The sequence below is a fragment of the Heteronotia binoei genome, chromosome 12 (assembly GCF_032191835.1).
Source record: "Heteronotia binoei isolate CCM8104 ecotype False Entrance Well chromosome 12, APGP_CSIRO_Hbin_v1, whole genome shotgun sequence".
Classification (NCBI taxonomy): Eukaryota; Metazoa; Chordata; class Lepidosauria; order Squamata; family Gekkonidae; genus Heteronotia; species Heteronotia binoei.
The window spans coordinates 22,519,318-22,541,519 of record NC_083234.1 but is presented as its reverse complement, the minus strand read 5'-3'; the positions used below and the strand labels follow the sequence as shown (position 1 = coordinate 22,541,519).

Sequence of the window (22,202 nt, the reverse complement as noted above, 5' to 3'; positions counted from 1 at the left end):
GGAAAGGAAAGGTCCCCTGTGCAAGCACCAGTCGTTTCCAATTCTGGGGTGACATTGCTCTCACAATGTTTTCACAGCAGACTTTTTATGGGGTGATTTGCCATTGCCTTCTCCAGTCATCTACACTTTTCCCCCAGCAAGCTGGGTACTCATTTTACCAACCTCGAAAGGATGGAAGGCTGAGTCAACCTCAAGCCGGCTACCTGAAAACCCAGCTTCTACCAAGGATCGAACTCAGATCGTGAGCAGAGCTTAGGACTGCAGTACTGCAGCTTTAACACTCTGCACCACGAGGCTCTTAATTCAGAGTTAAGGTAAGGACAAAAATACCACCAGTACAGAAAGGGAATGAGTCTTCTATTCAATTTGAAATACTTCCTCTTCGATATGATGAAGATTAAACTACACAAAAGAAGTACATGTAAGAACATGATTGAGGGAGTTATGCTTTATAATGACAGTTCAACTCAGGTCAAAACAGTCATCACAGTTTCTAAAAGGGCACAGGGATTTGTGCCTTTGATATGCAAAAGAGGAACCTTGCCCTTTAAATACATTAAGCTGTCTTAGAGTGAGTCACATGTTTGGTCTGTCAGTATTGTCTGTTCAGACTAGCAGGGGATCTCCCATTGTCTGTACTGGGGATATGTATTAGTTAATATAGCAAAGACGTATAGTCATATAAATGTGATATTGCATGCAGTAAATAAATTCCAAAGATGTACGTATATTGGAAAAGGATAAAACTTACATTTATTGAAGTAGATCCAATTCACATTCATGTTGCAGTAGAAAGGAGAGAGCCTAATCTAAAGACTATTATCCTCTATTGCAAATGGCTAGGTACTCCAGTATCATGTGTGTACGAGTAATATGGCATGGCTTCTCCAGGAAAAACTTGCAGATGTGTCTTGCTACTTGAAGAACCATGAGAAGAGACAGGAAGGGCACAGGAAGAAAGGAGGAGAAGTTCTTAAGTCAAGACAAAGGGAGGCATCCCGTCCATTAAGGAAATAACACTTACACAAATCTAGATTTAGTACTGAAAATATTGGATTTATATCCCGCTCTATACTCTGAATCTCAGAGTGGTCACAATCTCCTTTACCTTCCCCCCCCCACACACACACACAACAGACACCCTGTGAGGTAGGTGGGACTGAGAGAGCTCTTACAGCAGCTGCCCTTTCAAGGACAACTCCTACGAGAGCTATGGCTGACCCAAGGCCATTCCAGCAGCTGCAAGTGGAGGAGTGGGAAATCAAACCCGGTTCTCCCAGATAAGAGTCCATGCACTTAACCACTACACCAAACTGGCACACACATCCACAAAACACACACACAGAGGTGTTCAGGCATGCTGAGTCACCAGGGACTTTCCGTATGCATAGGAGGTGCTGCACCACAGAACTACAAGTCCTCTAGGAAATCCCTCATGGTGGCTTGAGAGTTGTTCTGTGAATTTGCAAAAAAAAGAAATGTGTTCCTAGGGAATAATCACATGTACTTTGAATATAGTTGCCAGCAGTCCCATCAATATATAGGTGGCCAGCAGTCCCATCAATTAACCAAATCCAAGCCAGAGTGAGACCTAGAGTGAATGAATGAATGAATGAATGAATGAATGAATGAATGAATGAATGAATGAATGAATGAATGAATGAATGAATGAATGCTCTATAGAAAACTGCTATCATTTGTAAATGCCGGTGTCCAGAATATACGTATATAGTTCTCCAGGCAACTTAGGGTTGCCAGTTCTGGGTTGATAAATAGCTAAGATTTGGGGGTGGGGTTTTGGAACCCGGGGTGGCAGCATTTGGGGAGAGGAGGGACCTCAGCAGGGTATAATTCCATAGAGTCCATCAGCCAAAGCAGCTATTTTCTCTTGGGAAGCTGATCTCTATTGTTTGGAGATCAGTTTTAATAGCAGGAGATCTCTGGGCCCCACCTAGAGGCTGGTAGCCATAAGACAAGTAGGCTAAAAAGTCTCCTATCCGAGGGCAAATCAGCTCCCTGGTTAAGAGAGAACCAACCTTATAATGTGATTAGAATAATAACATGACTTAGAAAATTCAGAAAAGAGAATTCAGTTTTTTTTAAAACTTATAATGTTTTATTATAGACAGGAGTCAAGAGTTCACAGGATTAGCACAGGGAGAGACAACTTTTAAAAATATTTTAATAAACATCAACATCCCTTCTCAAACATCCCTACCTTGACCTGGATCCTACCATTCCAGAAAGCAACATTTAAAGCCTTCCTCCATCTTTAGGAATATGTAGCCTGCCACAAATTTTGTTAGTCTTTAAGTTGCTACTGCACTCTTACTCTTTTCTACTGTCACAGACAGACTAACATGGCTGCCCACCTTGATCCATCTCCATCTTAAGGAACCTTCATCCAAGAGCCACTTAATGTAGAAGATGGCTCCATCCAGTGATTGATGTCACATACTTACCCAGGCAGGACACAAACTTGCTAAAAGCCACTGTCCAAAATGGAGTCAAGGCAGCACAGGCGCCTCTCAGCACAAGAAAAGAAGAAGCTGAATGCTTAAAAAATACACAGAGGGTCTGGGAAACTTCTTTTAAAAAATGTAACCTGTTCCCTTTGGATCAGGTAAAAGGCTCACTCCCCAATGAGTTAGATAACAGGCAACCAGTCAGTCAGTTGAGGATGTAAACAAGCTGTTGACAGCTGATGCACAGGAAGCTGACATTTAATCAAAGCTCTGGAGACCTGCTGAGTTATTAAATCTTAGGTCAGTCATTTCATACAAATGGTAAAGGCTGGCAGGAAAGAGGAAATTCTGTCAAAGAATTTTAACTCTCCTGCAAATTAGAATATCAAAGAAAATTGTGAGGTTCGGTTAGGTAAGAGACAAAGGAGTGTTTCAGACTCCCAGAAACAAAAAACACCTGAACTGACATTAGTAAGAATAGGAAAAGGTCATTTGGCCAGCCAATAAAATAGAGTTTGCCAACTGGACTAAACGGTATAAAATTTACCTCAAAAGCTGGCATTTGTGACTCTCTCTGCTCGTCTGATACTGGTGGCACAGGAGGTATAGCAGCCCGGTTTGTTTCCAAATGGGGTCAATAATGAGAGAAATCCTACTGATGCTTCCTCTACTAGAAACCCAGATTTGAATGAGTCCCTATGTGGACCTCCCGCATGGCCAGCATTACATATTGTTGTTGTTGTTTATTTTATTTACAAAATGTATATCCTGCCTTTATACCCTGGCAAGGTGGCTAACAATTTAAAACATACAAAGTAAAATCATGTTTAAAACGATTAAAGTCAAACCCCCTCCCCTACATGCATCATTAAAACAAATTAAAAATAAACAATACAAAAACACAAAACAGTGATTTAAACACTGGTCAGGAAGGAAGGATAGGGGAAATGCCAGATGAAACAAAAACATTCTTTGCCCATCAAGGGAAGATGGCAGCAGAAAGGGACAGACAAACTTTGCTGCCATGATGTAACAGAGACAGCGGACAATATGATACCAAGTGGAGACAATGGCCAGTGGAGCTCAGAGGGCAAAACTAGACAATAACCACATCCCTAAGTCTGTCACAGGAATGCAGTGCCATTTTACAGCCTGGATTTTTACCTTTCAAAATGCAGCAGCTGGCTGGTCCTGCTGGGGACCACAATGTGGGAGGGATTGCTGTATCATTTTCCCCCAATGTCATTTTAGAGCCAAGGCAGCCTGCTTCAGCTCTTGACAATGGCACAGGTGGGGGAGACAGGAGCTCCTCATCCACTGATATTGTGGTTCCCTGCATGATTGGGCCCCTGCGCCATTTTGAAATGTAAAAATCCAGGCTGTGATATGGACCTGCATGCCCATGGCAGACTGAGGGACATGATGCTGTTGTCATCTCTTTTGGCTTTTTGTAAGCAAAGAAAGGTACTAGTTCCAAAATGCAAGGTGGACCCTAGCAGAGATAGGCTTGCCAATCCCCAGATCCCAGCGGGGGTTCTCCCTCTTTCCCAGGATCCTTCCCACCCCCAATCAGCTGGCTAGCGAGGAGGGGGAGCCCCACTCCCACAGCCACCATGTGACTTCCACCTCCGGAGGCTTCAGAAGTTGGCAGCAACTCATGAGTAGAGACACTAATCCCTCACTTCAGAGTTGCCAGAAATGGGGGGGGGGGGAATGTCTGCTGGGCACTTCATTATTCCCTATGTGGAGACCGATTCTCATAGGGTATAATGGGGAATTGATCTGGAGGCATTGGGGGCTCTGGGGAGGCAAAGGCACCAAATTTTCAGTATAGCATCTAGTGCCTCTCCCCAAAATACCCCCCAAGTTTCAAAACAATTGGACCAGGGGGTCCAATTCTATGAGCCCCTAAAGAAGGTGCCCCTATCCTTCATGATTTCCTATGGAAGGAAGGCATTTAAAAAGGTGTGCTGTCCCTTTAAATGTGGTGGCCAGAACTCCCTTGAAGTTCAGTTATGCTTGTCACACCCTTGTTCCTGGCTCCACCCCAATATCTCCTGGCTTCACCCCCAAAGTCTCCTGGCTCCACCCCCAAAGTCCCCAGATATTTCTTGAATTGGACTTGGCAACCCTAAGAAGAGATCAAATTTCTTAGGAAAACTGTAGCCACGATTGATTAATGAGGGAGGAGAGCGTAATCCACACAGTAGAAGTGCAGGCTGAAATAAAGATGGTGTCTTAGCCCTCAAGAGCAGTCATTAGTATAGAGAGGCCATGTAGTGTAATGGTTAGGGCCAGGGAATCAAGGATAAAATCCCCAGCCTGCCATGGAAACTCACTGAGTGACCTTGAGCCAGTCACTCTTTTAGCCTAACTTCCTTCACAGAGAGCATTGTGAAGAGAAAATGGAGGAGGAGTAACCATATATACCACACTGAGCTCCCTGGAGTAAGAGAAGGATAAAAACTAAACAAATATGGCTTCTTTTTCTATGAACACCCATGCAGGTGGGCCAGTACATTTTTTTAGTAATTATTGTTATTTCTTGAGTTTTTTTTAAAAAAATGATATGCTGCCATTTAACACAAGGTTCCTCAAGGTTTCCACACACATATCCCAAATCTAACGCAACTCAAAATCAAGCAGAATGGTAGCAAAAAACAGTTAAAAACAGAGATTTAAAAGATTTTGTAATAAAAAGCAGGTCAAAGGTGGGAAATTTTACTTCTTGCAAAGTATCTGGGAGTTTAAAGAAGTAAAGGCACTTTGTGAACTCCAGAGAAAAAACATCATAGGTAGGGATGTCAAAATAGAAAAGGCCAGGGCTTTTCCCAATGGAGACCTGAAGCAGCTTACAAAACTCTCCACTTTTTAGGACTACTGGAGGCTGGAGATATTAGTTTGCCTGGAAAAAAACAGCTGCTTTGAAAGGTGGACTCTATGGCATTATACTCCATTGAAGTCCCTTCCCTCCCCAAACCCTGCCCACCTCTGGCTCCAGCCCCCAAAACTCTGGGTATTTCCTTACCCAGAGCTGGCAGTGTCGATCCTAGACTGCCTGGCACCCTAGGCGAGGCTAATTCTGGTGCCCCCCCTTTCACTAATACTGTCACCAAGCCACATGGGGCAGCAGTCCCCAACTTTTTGGCACCAGGGACTAGTTTGTAGAAAACAATTTTTCCACAGACTACGGGGCGGGGCAGGGGATGTTTTTGGGATGATACCATTGTGCACTTTATTTCTATTAGTGTGGTGTGGTGGTTAAGTGTGTGGGCTCTTATCTAGGAGAACCGGGTTTGATTCCCCACTCCTACTCTTGCAGCTGCTGGAATAGTTTTGGGTCAGCCCCAGCTCTCACAGAGTTGTCCTTGAAAGGGCAACTTCTGCTGAGAGCTCTTTCAGCACCGCTCACCTCACAGGGTGTCTGTTGTGGGGGGAGAAGATATAGGAGATTGTAAGCCGCTCTGAGACTCTGAAATTTGGAGTGGAGGGCAGGATATAAATACAATGCCGTCTTCCTTATTATTATTATTATTATTATTATTACTGCATTGAAATATATAATGAAATAATTATACAACTCACGGCCCAGTTGCTAATAGGCCACGGACCGGTCCCAGTCCACAGACCGGGGGTTGGGGACCCCTGACATGGGGGGTGCCCAATTTGGCACTCACAGAAGCCTGGCGCCCTAGACAATCACCTAGTTTGCCTAGTGGCAGGGCTAGCCCTGCAGTCAATCATACCTCTCCTCTATTTTAGTCTCACAACAAGAACCCTGTGAGGCTGGTTATGCTGAGAGTGTGTGACTGACCAAAGGTCACCCAGCAAGCTTCCATGGCAGACTGGAGCTTCACACCTGATTCCCCTAGTTCCTAGTCCCACACTCTAACTCAGCGGTGTCAAACATGTGCCCCAGGGGCTGAATCAGGCCCTCAGAAGGCTCTATCAGACTCCCAAGCAACTGGCTGTCATTTACTTCCTTCTCCCTCTCTCTTGCTTCCTTCTGCATAACAGCTTGCTTTGCCAGGCTTGCTCAATCGCACAGGAAATATAGAGTAAAACCTCTATTTTCTCCATTGACTGAGGCTCTTCCCTTGGGGAGGAAGGAGGAGAGGGATAGCTTGCTTTGCCAGGCTCTCTCAGTCACACAGCAGAGCTACTGAGCCAAGCCTCTCTTCCTTCTATTGGCTGAAGCTCCTCCCCCTCCTGATCTCCTGGGGAAGGAAGGAAAGAGCCAGAGGTTCCTTTGCCCAGTTCCATGGATCCCATGGGAGAGATACAAAGAAAGCACCTTTAAGAAAAATGAATGCTAATATTTTAAGTATGTTTTAAGGTTTTTTATTTTTTTAAAAAAACTTTAGTTGTGTTTGTGTGCTTTATACAGTTTCTATCTCTGCTATCTAATCTTAAATAGGTACACACATGGCCTGGCTCAACATGGCCCAGCCCAACAAGGTCTCATTTACGTCAGATCCAGCCCTCATAGCAAATGAGTTCGACACCCCTGCTCTAACCACTACACAGGACTGATTCTTTTTTAAACTGTTGAGGTGCTCCTAATGCATTTCCAGTGTTCTTTGTTCTATGTTTATTTACCTTGTGAGTGGATCTGTTGGCATGGCACTGGAAAGCCATATCATTAGCGCCACAAAACGTTTTAAATGTATTTCATTGGTTTTAAATTGTATTATATAATTGACCATTAGCTGTCCTGAGTCCGCTTGCGGAGAGGGCGGGATATAAATTAAAAGTAATAAACAAACAAATAAATTAGGGTTTGTAGAATCTTTCGGGCTCAAGTGCCGTGTTCTACTGGAGAAAGTTTTTCTTCCAGACGTTTCGTTCTTGGCTGTGGAGAACATCCTCAGTGGCGTTGCAGCATTCTCCGCAGCCGAGAACGAAACGTCTGGAAGAAAAACTTTCTCCAGTAGAACACAGCACTTGAGCCCGAAAGATTCTACAAACCCTAATGTTACCAGCCATGAAAACCTGAAATCTTTGAAAACAAATAAATCATTTTGCATTCCATAAGATTATAAGCAGATGCAAATGTTGGAGAACGTTACTGGTTTTTTTAATATATATATATATATATATTTAAGGCTCAAGGATCCAGTGCAACAATGACGAGTTTCCTGGGTAACGCCCTTCAGGGTAGCTTCTTCCTGATGTTTGGCTTATGGTGGTCCATCAAATACCCTATGAAGTATGTGCTTCAAAAACTGAATCCAGACAACCAGGCCAGCCGTTGGATCCAGTGCATGGATATCGCAGAAGGAACTGCCAAAGCCTTCTTTGCCCTAGGAGGTAAGTGTCTGTGGCATCATTCTCTCTTCTTCCACAGAAGGGTTGCCAACTCCAGACTGGCAACTTCCTAAGAATTTGAGGCAGACCCTGGGTAGGGCAGAGTTTGGGGAGGGAGATCAGCCATGCTTTATTGTCTACCCTGCCCACAGAGCTGCCATTTCTCTGTCGGTTAGATAGATAATGTATTCCAAATGCAAATACAGGGGGGGGGGGGTTGTAGCAGGAACTCCTTTGCATATTAGGCCACACCCCCTGATGTAGTCAATCCTCCAAGAGCTTACAGGGCTCTTCTTACAAGGCCTACTGTGAGTTCCAGGAGAATAGGCTATATTGGGGGGGGGGGGGGGGTGGCGGCCTAATAGGCAAAGGAGTTCCTTCTCAAAAAAAAAGCCCTGTGCAAATGTATAAGGTTTTTTCTGTTCAGTTGAAGGATTTAATGGTTTCAAGGTCTCTTATTTATCGCCTTGCCATGAAAAGCACCCACTGCCAATTTCCACACATTACACATCTATTAGAGGGACATTTTTCTCCAGACCTGTTGGCAAACCTGCTTCTAAATTTACCCTGTGTTCCAAGACATAGCTTCAAAACATATTGTACATCATGGGGCCCACTTAGAAAACATTTTTAGTCTCCTCCCTCCTCAACCTATATAGTGCAAGAATCTCACATCAATTAAAAGCTGAATATCTCTATTTTATGTGGAGTATTTATCAAAATGCAAGGCAAACCCAAATTTGCCTTGGAGTCTTCTCTTTTGCTGTCCTCCCTCTTGGCCTTGCCATGCAACTAAAGTGGAAACCGGCTTGCCTACAACCACCACACTGTGCTGCTTTCTGATTTGTCAAAAAGCTCCCGCAAGATACATGCGCAGCTTCCTTGCTGGGGTTGCAAGTTCCTGGTTTGGAAATACCTGTAGATTGGGAGGCTGAAGAAGGTGGGGTTTGGGGAAGAGGGGGACATCAGTGGGGTATGATGCTGTAGAATCCACCTTCCAAAGCAGCCATTTTCTCCAGAAAAACTGATCTCTGTAGTCTGGAGATCAGTTGTAATCCCAGGAGATCTCCAGCCACCAACCTGGAGGTTGACTCTCAAATGCATGTGAAGTTGTTTATAAATCAAGAGATGTTCCTACACCGTCTCAACTTAATCAGGTCTTCTTGTGCCATCTGAATGTGGTCCTACAGTTCCCAACTCTGTGTTGAAAAATTCCTGGATATGTAGGGGTGGAAATTAGGAAGGAAGGGGTTTAAGGAGGGGAGGGGCATCAGTGGGGTATAATTCCATAGCCAGAAATAGCCATTTTCTCTGGGGGGAACTGATCTCTGTAGCCTAGAGCTCAGTTGTAATTCTAGGAGATCCAGAGGCTGGAAATCCTATACCCTACTTATTTTGTGGCTGAGATGAGACTTGTCCCTAGCAGCCTCCTAGATCACAGTTTCCTCTCTTAACCACTATGCTACAATAGCTCCCAGTTCCTAGCATAAATAGCTAATGTTGGCAACCCAAAGCCCTAGTGATTTTGAAACTGAGATGCAGTTTGTTCCCAGAATCCTTCTAGATTACAATTTCTTAACAAATGTGCTACAGTAGCTCCCTACCATAAATAGCTAAAGCCTTTTGCCAGAGCTAATGGTCTGAAGGGCAGAGAAGCAACTCAGTCTGTTCCCAAACTATAAATGGCTGAGTCGGAGGAACCCGGCTAGAATCAGCAGCTTTATAGGGCCAGGAGAACTTCTATTGGCTCCTTGGGTCACCTGTTGCCTATTAGGCCAGAAGATGTAGCATCAGTTTCTGACCATTTGCAATGGTGGCGCTTAGGGATGCCAAGTCCAATTCAAGAAATATCAGGGGACTTTGGGGGTGGAGCCATGAGACATTGGGGGTGGAGCCAGGAGACATTGGGGGTGGAGCCAGGAGCAAGGGTGTGACAAGCATAACTGATCTCCAAGGGAGTTCTGGCCATCACATTTAAAGGGATCGCACACCTTTTTAAATGCCTTCCTTCCACAGGAAATATTGAAGGACAGGGCACCTTATTTTGGGGCTCATAGAATTGGACCCCCTGGTCCAATCTTTCTGAAACTTGGGAGGGTATTTTGGGGAGAGGTGCTGGATGCCATACTGGGATTTTGGTGCCTCTACCTCAAAAAGCAACCCACCCAGAGCCCCAGATACCCACAGATCAATTCTCCATTATTTCCTATGGGAATAAGTCTCCTTAGGAAATAATAGTGTTCTCACAGACATTTCCCTCTCCTCCCCCCACTTTCTGATGACCCTGAAGTGGGGGGAGGGCCTCCAAACCAGGGGATCTCCTACCCCCACCGGAGGATTGGCAAGCCTAGTGGCACTGTAGCGCAACAGAGATAAAGTCAGCAGTTCTTCTTCCTTAAAAGCTGCTCTAACAGGAGCTTTAGGTTCCAAATCTGTTGGCCAAAGAAAGCTTGTGGATTTCATATCTCCTTCCCTAACAAAAGAAAAGAAATACCCGCTGAAACCTGGCTGCAGATGATAATCAGAGATGTACTGATCTGGAAATGCACACACTCCCAGGTGTGGATTTGGATATCTCTGACTGCCCTTATAATAATAAGCCCATATGGGAATCTTTCCAGCCTCAGAAAGACACAGCATCCTATGGCGCTCAACTGAAAGCATAGGTTGTTCACATTTTCAGCATTGCTGCCCGTGTGGTTTATGGTTACTGTTGGACTAGACCCAGATTTGAATCCCCATACTGCCATGGAAGCTCACTTTTGTCCAGTCACACACTCACCGTGTAGCCTACCTCACAGAGTTGTTGTGAGAATAAAATGGAAGAGAATTGCTGTAAACTGCTTTGGATCCCTATGGAAAAGACTGGCGGGGAATAAATGAAGTAAATAGATAAATGGATCAAAAGGTTGTGTTTCAATGTGCAATCACATCTAGGGTTGCCAAGTTACCCCTCAGCTAGTGGTGGGGGGTGGAGAAGAGAGGGTTGCCATATCAAGGCTGGGAAACTCCTGGAGATTTAGAAGTGGAGGTTGGAGCAGACAGGGACCTCAGTGGGGTACAAAGTCATAGAGCCCACCCTCCAAAGCATCCATTTTCTCCAGGAATCTGATCTCTGTAGTCTGTAGTTTCAGGGGATCCTCAAGACCCACCTGGAGTTTGGCATCCTTAGAGTTGCCAATTCCAGGTTGGGAAATGCCTGGAGATTTGGGGGTGTAACCTGAGGAGAGCAGGGTTTAGGGAGGGGAGGAACATCAGGTGGTACAATGCCAAGAGTCCACCTTCCAAAGCATTTTCTCCAGGGGAACTGTTCTCTGCTATCTGGAGATCAGTGGTAATCTCAGGAGATCTCTAGCTAGTACCTGGAGGCTGGCAATCCTACAGTCACACCCCAGAAAATCTGGCCTGAGGAATTCCAGTTGGACGTTTTTTCAAGCTGGTGGGCTTATGATTTGAACGCCATGATGATTCCTTAACAACTATGATGTCAACATTTTTTTCTTACCATTTTTCCTTGTTTCCACTAGCATATGCCTTCCACCTTTCTCTTTCTTCCATCATTTTTCTTTCTTTCAGAATCTGCTTACACCTCTTCTGTCTTTCAGGGATACTGGCAGAGCAGTTTGTTCCTAATGGACCCCACCTGTCTCTATATGATGAAGGGACGCAGAGCTGGGTGCATTTAACGAACTGGCAATATATGACGATGTACTTATTCTATGGTTTGTCCGGTGTGGTGGACATTCTTTCCTATACACCACTCAAGTTGCCAGTGGGACTGGATCGCCTCCTAGTGGCTCTGGCATTATTTGCAGAAGGTTAGTAATACGTTGCGGTTTGAAGTATTAAGACCAATCAATGTGTCAAGGGCAGGAGATGAAAGAGAAAAGCAACAGTCTCCAAGTCAGAATTAGCATTTAGCATTGATCCTCCCAGTCTTCTTCATCAATAGGTCCAATTTGGCCTGTTTTTCGTTTGCCTGGGGCATTAAAAAGGTAAAGGTAGTCCCTAGTGCAAGTACTGAGTCATTACTGACCCATGGAGTGATAGGAAACAGGTAGGGTTGCCAAGTCCAATTCAAGAAATATCTGGGGAATTTGGGGGTGGAGTCAGGAGACATTAGGGGTGGAGCCAAGATCTAGGCTGTGACAAGCATAATTGAACTCCAAAGGGAGTTCTGGCCATCAAATTTAAAGGGACTGCATACCTTTTCAATTCTTTCCTTCCATAGGAAATAATGAAGGATAGGGGCACTTCCTTTTGGGGCTCATAGAATTGGACCCCCAGTCCAATCCTTTTAAAACTTGGGGGGTATTTTGGGGAGAGGCACTAGATGCTATACTGAAATTTTGGTGCCTCTACTCCAAAAAGCAGGGGCCCCCCACCAGAGTCCCAGATACCCACGGATCAATTCTCCATGATTTTCTATGGGAATAAATCTCCATAGGGAATAATAGAGTTCCCAGCAGACATTTCCCTCCCACCGCTTTCTGACGACCTTGAAGCGGGGGGAGGGCCTCCAAACCGGGGGATCCCCTGCCCCTACCTGGGGATTGGCAACCCTAGAAACAGGAGAGACAGAAATAGGTTCCTAACTACATCTCTAGCACAGAGAGAGGGAGACCGAAGTGTCAAACGTCTGAGAAGGAGGAAATTGCCCTAAGAATAGCAATCTGGAGACAGACAAGGAACGACATGTAACAAAAGAGAAGGCACTGACTTGACTATCCTATCTAATTGCCTTCCTGCTGCCCCTTTCAGGGTCTTCTTCTATTCTTCTTTGTGCATCAGAAATTGCCTTTTCCAGCGTAGCCATAATCACAAGATGGCTTCAGTGGCTGCATTTGCCCTCGCTTCCCACTGGCTTGGGCAACCTGTGAGCACACCTGATAGGATCACACCAGAGGTCTCTCAACCATTTTTCTTGGCTGGCCTACAGCACCAGCGTTAGGGTGCAAGTGCTGGGCTTCTGCCCCAGGCAAATTGCCCTCCCTGCCCCAGACTTCCTGCCTGCCACATGCCCGTCCCCCCCCCTAGGCTTCCCAATCCCCAGGTCCCAGAGGGGGATCCCCCGGTTTGACAGGCTTCCCCCCTCCCCCAGCCAGCTGGCCGGCGGGGAAGCCCCGCCCCCACAACCATCATGCACCTCCATGAACGATTCCCATAGGGAATGATGGAGAATTGATCCACGGGTATCAGGGGCTCTGGGGGGGGCTGTTTTTTGAGATAGAGGCACCAAATTTTCAGTACATCATCTAGTGCCTCTCCCCAAAATACCCCCCAAGTTTCAAAACAATTGGACCAGGGGGTCCAATTCTATGAACCCCAAAAGAAGCTGCCCCTATCCTTCATTATTTCCTATGGAAGGAAGGCATTTAAAAAGATGTGCAGTCCCTTTAAATGTGATGGCCAGAACTCCCTTGAAGTTCAATTATGCTTGTCACACCCTTGCTTTTGGCTCTGCCCCAAAGTCTCCTTGCTTCACCCCCAAAGTCCCCAGATATTTCTTGAATTGGACTTGGCAACCCTACCCCCTCCCCACTCGAGTGTAGTGGTGGCAGGCCCCACTTCCACACCACGCTGCCATCTCTACTGGCCACCAGGTGCCCTCACCACTTGCCTTGAGGCTGGGAAGAGAAGGAAAGAGGCGGCACAGCAGTGGGAGGAGCCGAGAGCTTCTTTCTTGCCTCGCTGCCTGCTTCTTCCTTTGCTGCCAGTTGCTTTTATTTGCTGGTGGCTTGGCTTCCGTTGCAGGCTGCCTGCAGAGAGAGGTTGGGGGCAGGAGGGGGCTCCCAGCACCCCTGTAGGCCAGGTGGTGTCCCTAGGTGGCCACCTACCTGGCCTACTTGGTTGCTCCAGGCTCGCTGACCCATGTATGGTTCTTCATTTTCTGTAGGGATGACAGCCTAATGTGTGAAATAATTGTTTCATCTTATGGTGCTGCAAACGCCGTGAAGAATTTGCTTAGGACTCTGGGTTTCCAGTGGTTTCATCTTTCCCTCTCATCTCCCATCCACACCTCCATTTAAATTCAGAACGTCATATCCTTAGTTACATTACCCTTTTGATCTCTCTGGCTCTTTCTTTCCCTTATACTCGGCTTCACTAAGGTATGGCACCCAACGCTTTCATTTTGTCTGCTCTGTTAAATGTTTTATACAACACAGTGCTATTAATGGTGAATTATGAATCTCCACTATTAATTGCCCCTTTTCATTTGTGTGTAAATGTATGTACTAAAGATCTTTTAAACATGATTTGTACTTCAGCTGACCTGTCTTTGTCCCCATTCGCTTCCTACATTTGGTCTTGCCCCTGCCCTGATTTGCACCTGCAAATCACGTTGAAAAGTCTATGCCCTGGATCTGGCTGCCATTGGCTTAACTGGGCTGATGTCACAGAAGGGCTACAGAGCAGACTACATCTAGCATTTGAGTACTAAAGGACACTGAGGACCTACACAAATGGAACCTAAAGGCCTATAGAACAAAGCTGGACTCCAGTAGCACCTTTAAGACCAAGAAAGTTTTATTGAGAATGTAAGCTTTCATGTGCTAAAATAAAACTTTGTTGGGCTTAAAGGTGCTATTGGACTCCAACGTTGTTCTATTGCTTCAGACCAACATGGCTGCCCACCTGGATCTATCTAAAGGCCTATAGACATTTTTTGTGTGAGTGCAAACTGGAGGAGAAGGATTGTAGATGTATACTCCTCCCTTCTCTCTGAATCAGAGACCCAGAGCACTTTACAATCTCCTTTATCTTCTTTCCCCACAACAGATACCCTGTGAGGTGGGTGGGGCTGAGAGGGCTCTCACAGCAGCTGCCCTTTCAAGGACAACTCCTAAGAGAGCTATGGCTGACCCAAGGCCATTCCAGCAGCTGCAAGTGGAGGAGTGGGGAATCAAATCCTGTTCTCTCAGATAAGAGTCCGCACACTTCACCACCACACCAAACTGGCTCTCTGAAGTGGTTCAACTGAAGTGATTTCAGACCTTTTTTTATTGAGGTGGGGAGGGAAACTAGTCACAAACACATGACATTTCCTGATTTGTAGTATAATAAAAGGACATAGTCCAAGGCTTGAGTCTTAATACTGATCTTTGAACCACGCAAATCACCACATTCCAGAGGTGGGAGCCTCCCTGTGACTGTGATGGTAGAAATGAGGAAAGCTATCAAACTGGTAGCTGGTCAGGTTTACACTATCGTTAATTAACTGAGAAATATGAACAGTAATCGGTTTAGAAAGATTGACACTTCTGTCATGGATCGACTCAGTCGAAAAAGCCACAAGAGCCCTCAGTTTGCAAGACGTGAGCAGCTGTTTGGTGCCAGTTTAGTGTAGTGGTTAAGTGTGTGGACTCTTATCTGGAAGAACTGGGTTTGATTCCCCACTCCTCCACTTGCACCTGCTAGCATGGCCTTGGGTCAGCCATAGCTCTGGCAGAAGTTGTTCTTGAAAGGGCAGCTTCTGGGAGAGTCCTCTCAGCCCCACCCACCTCACAGGGTGTCTGTTGTGGGGGGAGAAGATATAGGAGATTGTAAACTGTTCTGAGTCTGATTCGGAGAGAAGGGCGGGGTATAAATCTGCAGTTTGTATTTGTATTAGGTTAAATTGGAATGTTTTAAAATTAATGTGGTTTTAAACTTTTGTATAATTATATGACTATGCTGTTAGCCACCCTGAGCCCGCTTCGGCGGGGAGGGCGGGATATAAATAAAATTTTATTATTATTATTATTATTATTATTAGTTCTTTTTCTTCTTCTGTTAAAGGATAGGGTGTTTTGGAGCTCATTAATTCATGGGGTCGCCCCAAGATGGAAACGCCTTAATGGCAAAACACACACACACATCTATCTAACACAAAAACAAATAAAACACTTCCCAGAAGCCAACATAAAAGAAATGAAAGTATGCCCAAGACAAGAGCCCTGTGGCACAGAGTGGTAGGTGGCAGAACTGCAGTGCAAACTCTGCTCTCAACCTGAGTTCAGGAAGCTGGCTTCAGGTAGCCAGCTCAAGGTTGACTCAGCCTTCCATCCCTCTGAGGTCGGTAAAATGAGCACCCAGTTTGCTGGGGATAAAGCGTAGATGACTGGGGAAGGCAATGGCAAACCCCCCTGTAAAAAGTCTGCATCGTGGCTGGCAACGCCCAGGTTCAGCACGCTGATAGTCCACGGGGAGGGGGGAGGCGAGAAGGAGGGGTGGGTGGTGGCAGCAGTGGTGGGCAGAGGAGGCAGGCAAACTAGGCGCTTGCCTGGGACACCGGGGTGAGAAGCCCAATTCAGCGACCCCACCTTCTAGGCGCCTTAGGCAAGTGCTTAGTTTGCCTAGTGGGTGAGCCGACCCTGGATGTAGCCAATCCTCCAAGAGCTTACAAAAAAGAGCCTTGTAAGCTCTTGGAGGATTGGCTACATCAAAGGTGTGTGGCCTAATATGCAAAGGAGCTCCTACTGGAATTCCACCCCTGGGAATAACTACTCACCTTTTTAAGCACACCTCGTATGATGAAGTGTGCTTAGAGAGCACACGAAAGCTTACGTTCTGAATAAAACGAAGTTGGTCTTAAAGGTGCAATCGACTCCTATTTTGTTCTACTACTTCAGACCAACATGGCTGCCTACTTGGATCTACTCACCTTTTTATAAGGACAAGGCGAAGCTATGATTTCTACTTGTTCTCTTTCAATTAGTTCACATGTGTCAAGGGGCAGTTCCAAGGTCCATTAGAAATTATTACAGAACTGGTGGGAGGCAGGTGGGAAGTACTGAAGAGTTTACAATGACAAGTCTATAATCCCAAGCATATTACTGATCAGACAAATTCAACACACAGCAGTGGAGAAACTGTGACTAGTTTCTGCTGCCGCTCGAGGGCAATTATGCTTTAGCCATACACAAAAAACGAACTTGTTTTCCAATGTTGTTTCTTTCCCAAGCTCTTTCTGTATATGAAAAGATGTTGCATTTTTTTCTTATTTACTGACTTAACGATAACTGGGCAGATATTGCTCAGATGTTTCTATGTGCATCCACCTGTGCAATATCCATCCTGTGCAATGTCCATCCAATGTCCATCTCCAGTACTGGCAATCATGAGCCAATCTCCAGATATTCCCCCATGTTATGTGCTTAAAAGCTTTTTGAAGCTCTGAGACCCACTGTGTAAATCTTCCTCAATGACCAGAAGCTGCTGATTAGATTTACACAGAGAGAGCAGGATAGGTATAGGATACCCTAAATGAGAAGCTAGGGAGGTACCAGCAAAATATTATCTTCCACCTTCACAGTCTGAAAATCACAATATAAAAAAGGGTGACAGTTGCTTAATGTTTTCCTCCACCAAAGCAGATGCATTGAAAATTCCTTTGGCCGCATGAATACAAAGTGGAGGAAAACCTCTGTTAAACATGCAGGCAGGTTCTCCTGCGCTTATTGATCAAAAAACCCTTCAAAGTCCAATTTAAATAATGCTCCTGAATAACCAGCAACTCTGTTTTGGGTTTTGGCAGGCTTTCTGTTCTATTTCCATGACTACCAGGGTGCCATATTGACGGAACACCTCTACTCTCTGTTGAGCGTTGCTATATTTGGAGCTGCCCTCGGTGCCCTGCTAGAAGCATTCCTGCGAGACCACACCCTCCTAGAACTCCTCAGAGCCAGCCTTTTCATTTTGCAAGGATCCTGGTTTTGGCAGGTTGGTAGCTTTTACATCTAAGGAAAAGCAAGGAGGAAAGAGAATGGGAGCCCAGAGCCAAGATACCTTTAAATTGGTCATCTCCAAGAGACAGTATTATATCCCATCAAAGTCCCTTCCCTCCCGCCCCCCGCCAAACCGTGTTCTCCTCAGGCACCCCCCCCCAAAAAAAAAATCCCCAGCATTTTTCCATCGCTTCTGTTTAATTTTTTTAATAAGTTAGCATGGCCCATAAGATTTAATTTCTACATTCTACTTGTGAACAAAATACCGTGCAATCACATTCTTTCCCATGTTGTGACAAAACACTGTCCAGTAATTACCAGCTTTTGCATTGCTTTACCTACAGCATGTGCTATGTTGGAACTGAAAAATCATTAGTGAGAACAACTTGGTAATAGTGTTAGACATGGACCTTTGAGGCTAGGTTTTAAAAATTTGTTTTAATCTAGACTCACTGTCAGGGATGGCCCTGGGGCACGGGGCGCCCCAGGCAGGCTTGCGGCCTCGTGCCCCCCTGCGCCACCTCCCTCCCCGCCCCACCACCACCCTCCCTGGCAGGCAGAGCCGGCCCGAGGGTGTGCCGTGGTCGAGGCAAGACTGCCGTGTGTCACCCTCTGCCACCCGTCCCTGCCTCCCACCTTAGCCACCTGCTGCTTGCTGCTTGTCAACACCGCAGCAACTCCAGGGCCACGTGAGTGAGCACATCAGTGGTGAGAGCGGCAGCAGCAAGTGCAGCAGCAGCAGTGAGAGTGGCGGTGGTAAGGGCAGCAGCGGTGCAAGTGGTAGCTTGCGATTCTACTCATTTCTGTATAACTAAGGTTTGAATTATGCTGTTAGCCGCCCTGAGCCTGCTCCGGCGGGGAGGGCGGGATACAAATAAAATTTTGTTGTTGTTTGTCGTTGTTGTTGTTGTTGTAGCAAGGGCAGTGTCAAGAGCAGCAGCGCAGGGATGTCCTCTGCACACAAGCGCAGGAGCTGATTAGTGTGGCAGGCTCCCCTGCGCTTGCACACCATGCTGCTTACGCTCCTGGGCACTTTAGATGGCCCAAGAACCAGGGTGGGTGGGACGGTCCAAATATCACACTGGCTGGCCCTGCTCACTGTGTAATCTTGATGAAGTCACTGTAGCTTTTGCAACCTATCTCAAAACTAATCTGGTGGAACGAATCTGCTTCTATACTTAGCAGAGACAACATCATAAACTGTGATGATTTTTAATGGGGAAATGTCAGCAAAATGGCACAAAAATAAGAATTCAGACCAGGAAAAAAAATTAATGAGAAGTTTGCAGGACTGAGAAACTTGGTAGCATCCAGTATTGGGCAGAAAACCATTTGCAATAGATGTAAAACCAGCAGAATCTTGCCACATGCTTGTCAAGGGAGGGGAATTCTTGGGAAGATGGCAGTCAACTGCTTAAGATCTGACATGAACTTTTGGTTCCCTTCCTGTTGCAGGTATTTAAGCCAGGGTGTGGTCTAGGGTTCTAGCCCCCAGGTGCCAGAGCAGGTTCCTTGGCTTTTGGGGGCTTTGGCCACCTGCCAGCCAGCTGAGAAACCCCACCACCAAACATTGATGTCATCACATGACATCCCCAACACAATGACATCACTTCCTGGTGAAATAATTGTGTTTGGGGCAACGTCTGTACTTTTGAAGCAAAAAACCCCATAGAGTTTTGCCCCAAAACCAGTGTCACCTCCAACATCGCCAGTGCAATGATGTCACTTCCAGGTGATGTCATTTCAATGGAGACATTGCACATGAAGTCCTTCCACCCCTGGAATGCCCCGCGATTCCCCCCTCCTGGAAGAAGAGGGGACCTGACAATACTAGTGTGGTCAGAAGTATGAACCATTAGATGCGAATCAAAAGAACAAGAGCCAAAGGGATTTTGATCCTTTAGCTCATGACTCACAGCCCATGATCTGGAAGAAATTAGCCCAATGGATCCCGGGCATAACATTCTGTCCTCTTGGGTTTTTCAGCTTATTTATTTAGAATTGTATATCATAAGCCACTTTGAGTTCCCATTGCAGGGAAAAGTAGGGTAAAAATATGTTAGCAAATTAATTGCGGGGTATCGCTTGTAAGAAATTGGGAATTTGGTATTCCCTTTTTGGAGAGTGCATGAATTTAGAGATATTCTCTCTCCAGTTTGCTTTTGTTGCATTTTTTTAAAGTTTTAGTTGTTTGTTTTGTTTTAGATTACAGGGATAGGAGCTTGGACTGTGGCCCTATGTGGTTCCAGTAGAGCCTTCAGTAAATACTGCGTGTGCAAACAACAATTTCAGTCTTCCTGATTTCTTTCTATCAGATGGGGTTTGTCTTGTATCCACCATGGGGAGGTCCAGGCTGGAGCCAAGCTGACGCTGAAAACAAGAACTTCCTGACCATGTGCTTCTTCTGGCACTACGCAGTTGGTCTACTTGTGATGGCTGTCAATAGTTCCACCAGTCGCTGGTGAGTGATCATCACCAAGTGGGAAGGGGCCACTTCTAGCAAGACACAAGATCAATCAGAGTGCTTCTTCGACAGCCATGATTGGTCAGTGGTAGCTGATTGCATAATCATAAAAATGTGAAGTCACAGGAATAAAAATGGTGCATTGAACAGGGGCTATCTGTCTATCTGTGCGTTTTACCCGGAGGAAGGTCATATTATTATTATTATTATTATTATTATTATTATTATTATTATTATTATTATTATTATTTCCCTTTCAAGTCCTTGTGGTTTTCCTTTCTGGGCACAGGTAATGTACATCTGGCCCAAGTAATCTGCATTAACACATGTGATACATTACTCTTAAATTGTTGTCCAATTAAAATTATTAACTTGAACTGGCATTTATCAGCATTTTATTGAGATAGGGCTGCCAAGCTCTCACTGGGGTGGGGGATCCCCCAGTTTGGGGGGGGGGCTCAACCCACCAGCATGGAGCAGGCTGCGGGGGGGGGGGAATCCCTGCCCCCAAACAGCCCCATCACCACGCAATGTGCTCTGCATGATGACGTCACCCAGAAGTGACATCGTTGCACTGGGCACATCATGCTGCAGACACTCTAGGATCTGTGCAGGGCATTTGTTGCTGCTAATCCTAGAGTGTCACTCCAGGGATGATCTAGGATTTGCAGTAAAAGTCTATGGCCAATGGCTGGGGCTGATGGGAGTTGTAGGCAAAAAACATCTGGAGAGCTACCTTTGGCCACCCCTGCTATAGAGCTTCACTATGAATCCTAGAGTGTCTCTGGTGTGACATCCCTGGTGCAATGATGTCACTTCCAGGTGACATCATTGTACCATGTGCACAAAGCATGCACACAAGAAGAGTCCCTGGCAACCTTATATTGAGATTTTCCATTTTAACAATAGCTATAATTTTAAAATTTATATCTGAGAAATATCTTTATTTGATCCAAATTATCCAGAAGAAAAAGAATATTCCTAATAATTAAATATTGTCCTTGTCAATAGCTATATAATCTTTGTAAATTTTCGGTTCAATCTTCCTTTTTCATCCAGGTAAATGAGAAGGAGGAAGAGGGAAGGAGGAAAAGAGGCAAATTAGTTTGGGGGAGCTGATTTTTTTTGTGAATGCTAGATATGTTAACAAAGCTTTATGTGTTTTGAATTTCTGCAGCTGCTCTAATGGATGTCCTGTAAATTTGGAAACTATCGATGTGGAACTTGACTTGGGATGCTGCTTACGAAAGCCCAGCCAGACCGTGGATCCTGTCCTTCTCCCAGAGAATCTCTCTGAGGAAAAATGAAGAGTTAAATGTTTCAGGGCACAGAGTCTTCAGTTTTTTGAAATCCACAAGATTTTAGTTGCCATTTTATAGAAAGTGTAATCTTTACATGACGTAGAAGGCCAGGTCACACGCAAAAGGAGAGCATCTATAGCTTCAGTACCTTCTGTCACATGAACCAGTCTAGTTTTAGACATCTGCTTTGGAAATGTCTGCCATGTGAGACCAGATCACCTGAAATGGCCTGGAAAGGGGCCATTTCAAGAACAGCATCTTGTTTTTGGAGAGTCCTCCTGAAATGCATTCTTGGGGCACTTTATTTTTATTTAGGTGCCTAGTCTAAACCCTTCTTATTTCCCAGGACATTTGTAGATTGATTTCTGCTTTGCAGATTTTCAAAGAAAAAAAATATTTATGTTCTCATGATGAAAGCAAAAAAAACATCCAAGACAGAAAAGAAAGAAACTATAAATAAGAAAAGATCACAAGTAATTTTTAAAAAGAGAACCAAATGTAGGAGCATAGGATATAGGATATCATTGCTTGTGAAACCATGTAAATAGAACAATAAATATTATAAAGAAGACAAATCATGCCATCAAATAATTCACAGCCCAGTCCTTGACTTTGCCTCAAAAGACCTTCAAATGGTAACTTAACACCAGTTCTGGTATATCATGGAGACACTTCAGCATATCTCAAAGATATACTGGCAACAAACTTTGCTGGCCCAATGCTGGTATTGACCTGGGGGCTCTTACATTGAGGCGTCTATCCAAAGGATTTCCATTAAGCTGAGGGGCCAAGGGACAACAGAACTCCATGACTGATGTTCTTATTGGATGTGCTGCTCTTTCATTTGTTTTACTTGTTTTATACTTCTTGCTGTTTCATTTATTATTTATTTTATTTTAGCTGATTTATATTCCGCTCCTCCCGCAAGTGGGCTCAGGGCAGATTACAACATATAATA

At 45.1% G+C, this 22,202-nt stretch overlaps 1 protein-coding gene across 1 annotated transcript in view; it reads left to right on the top strand.

Moving 5' to 3' along the window:
* LOC132580202 (transmembrane protein 45B-like) overlaps nt 1–21,819 on the top strand; it is a 33,881-nt gene extending 12,062 nt beyond the window's left edge. The window contains exons 3-7 of the mRNA XM_060250894.1: nt 7,571–7,775; nt 11,378–11,590; nt 17,290–17,474; nt 19,795–19,940; nt 21,121–21,819. Of these exons, the coding sequence (XP_060106877.1) occupies nt 7,592–7,775; nt 11,378–11,590; nt 17,290–17,474; nt 19,795–19,940; nt 21,121–21,250 (858 nt within the window). The 5' untranslated portion in view covers nt 7,571–7,591 and the 3' untranslated portion in view covers nt 21,251–21,819. The remainder of the gene's footprint in view (nt 1–7,570; nt 7,776–11,377; nt 11,591–17,289; nt 17,475–19,794; nt 19,941–21,120) is intronic.
* Nucleotides 21,820–22,202: the final 383 nt, after the last annotated feature.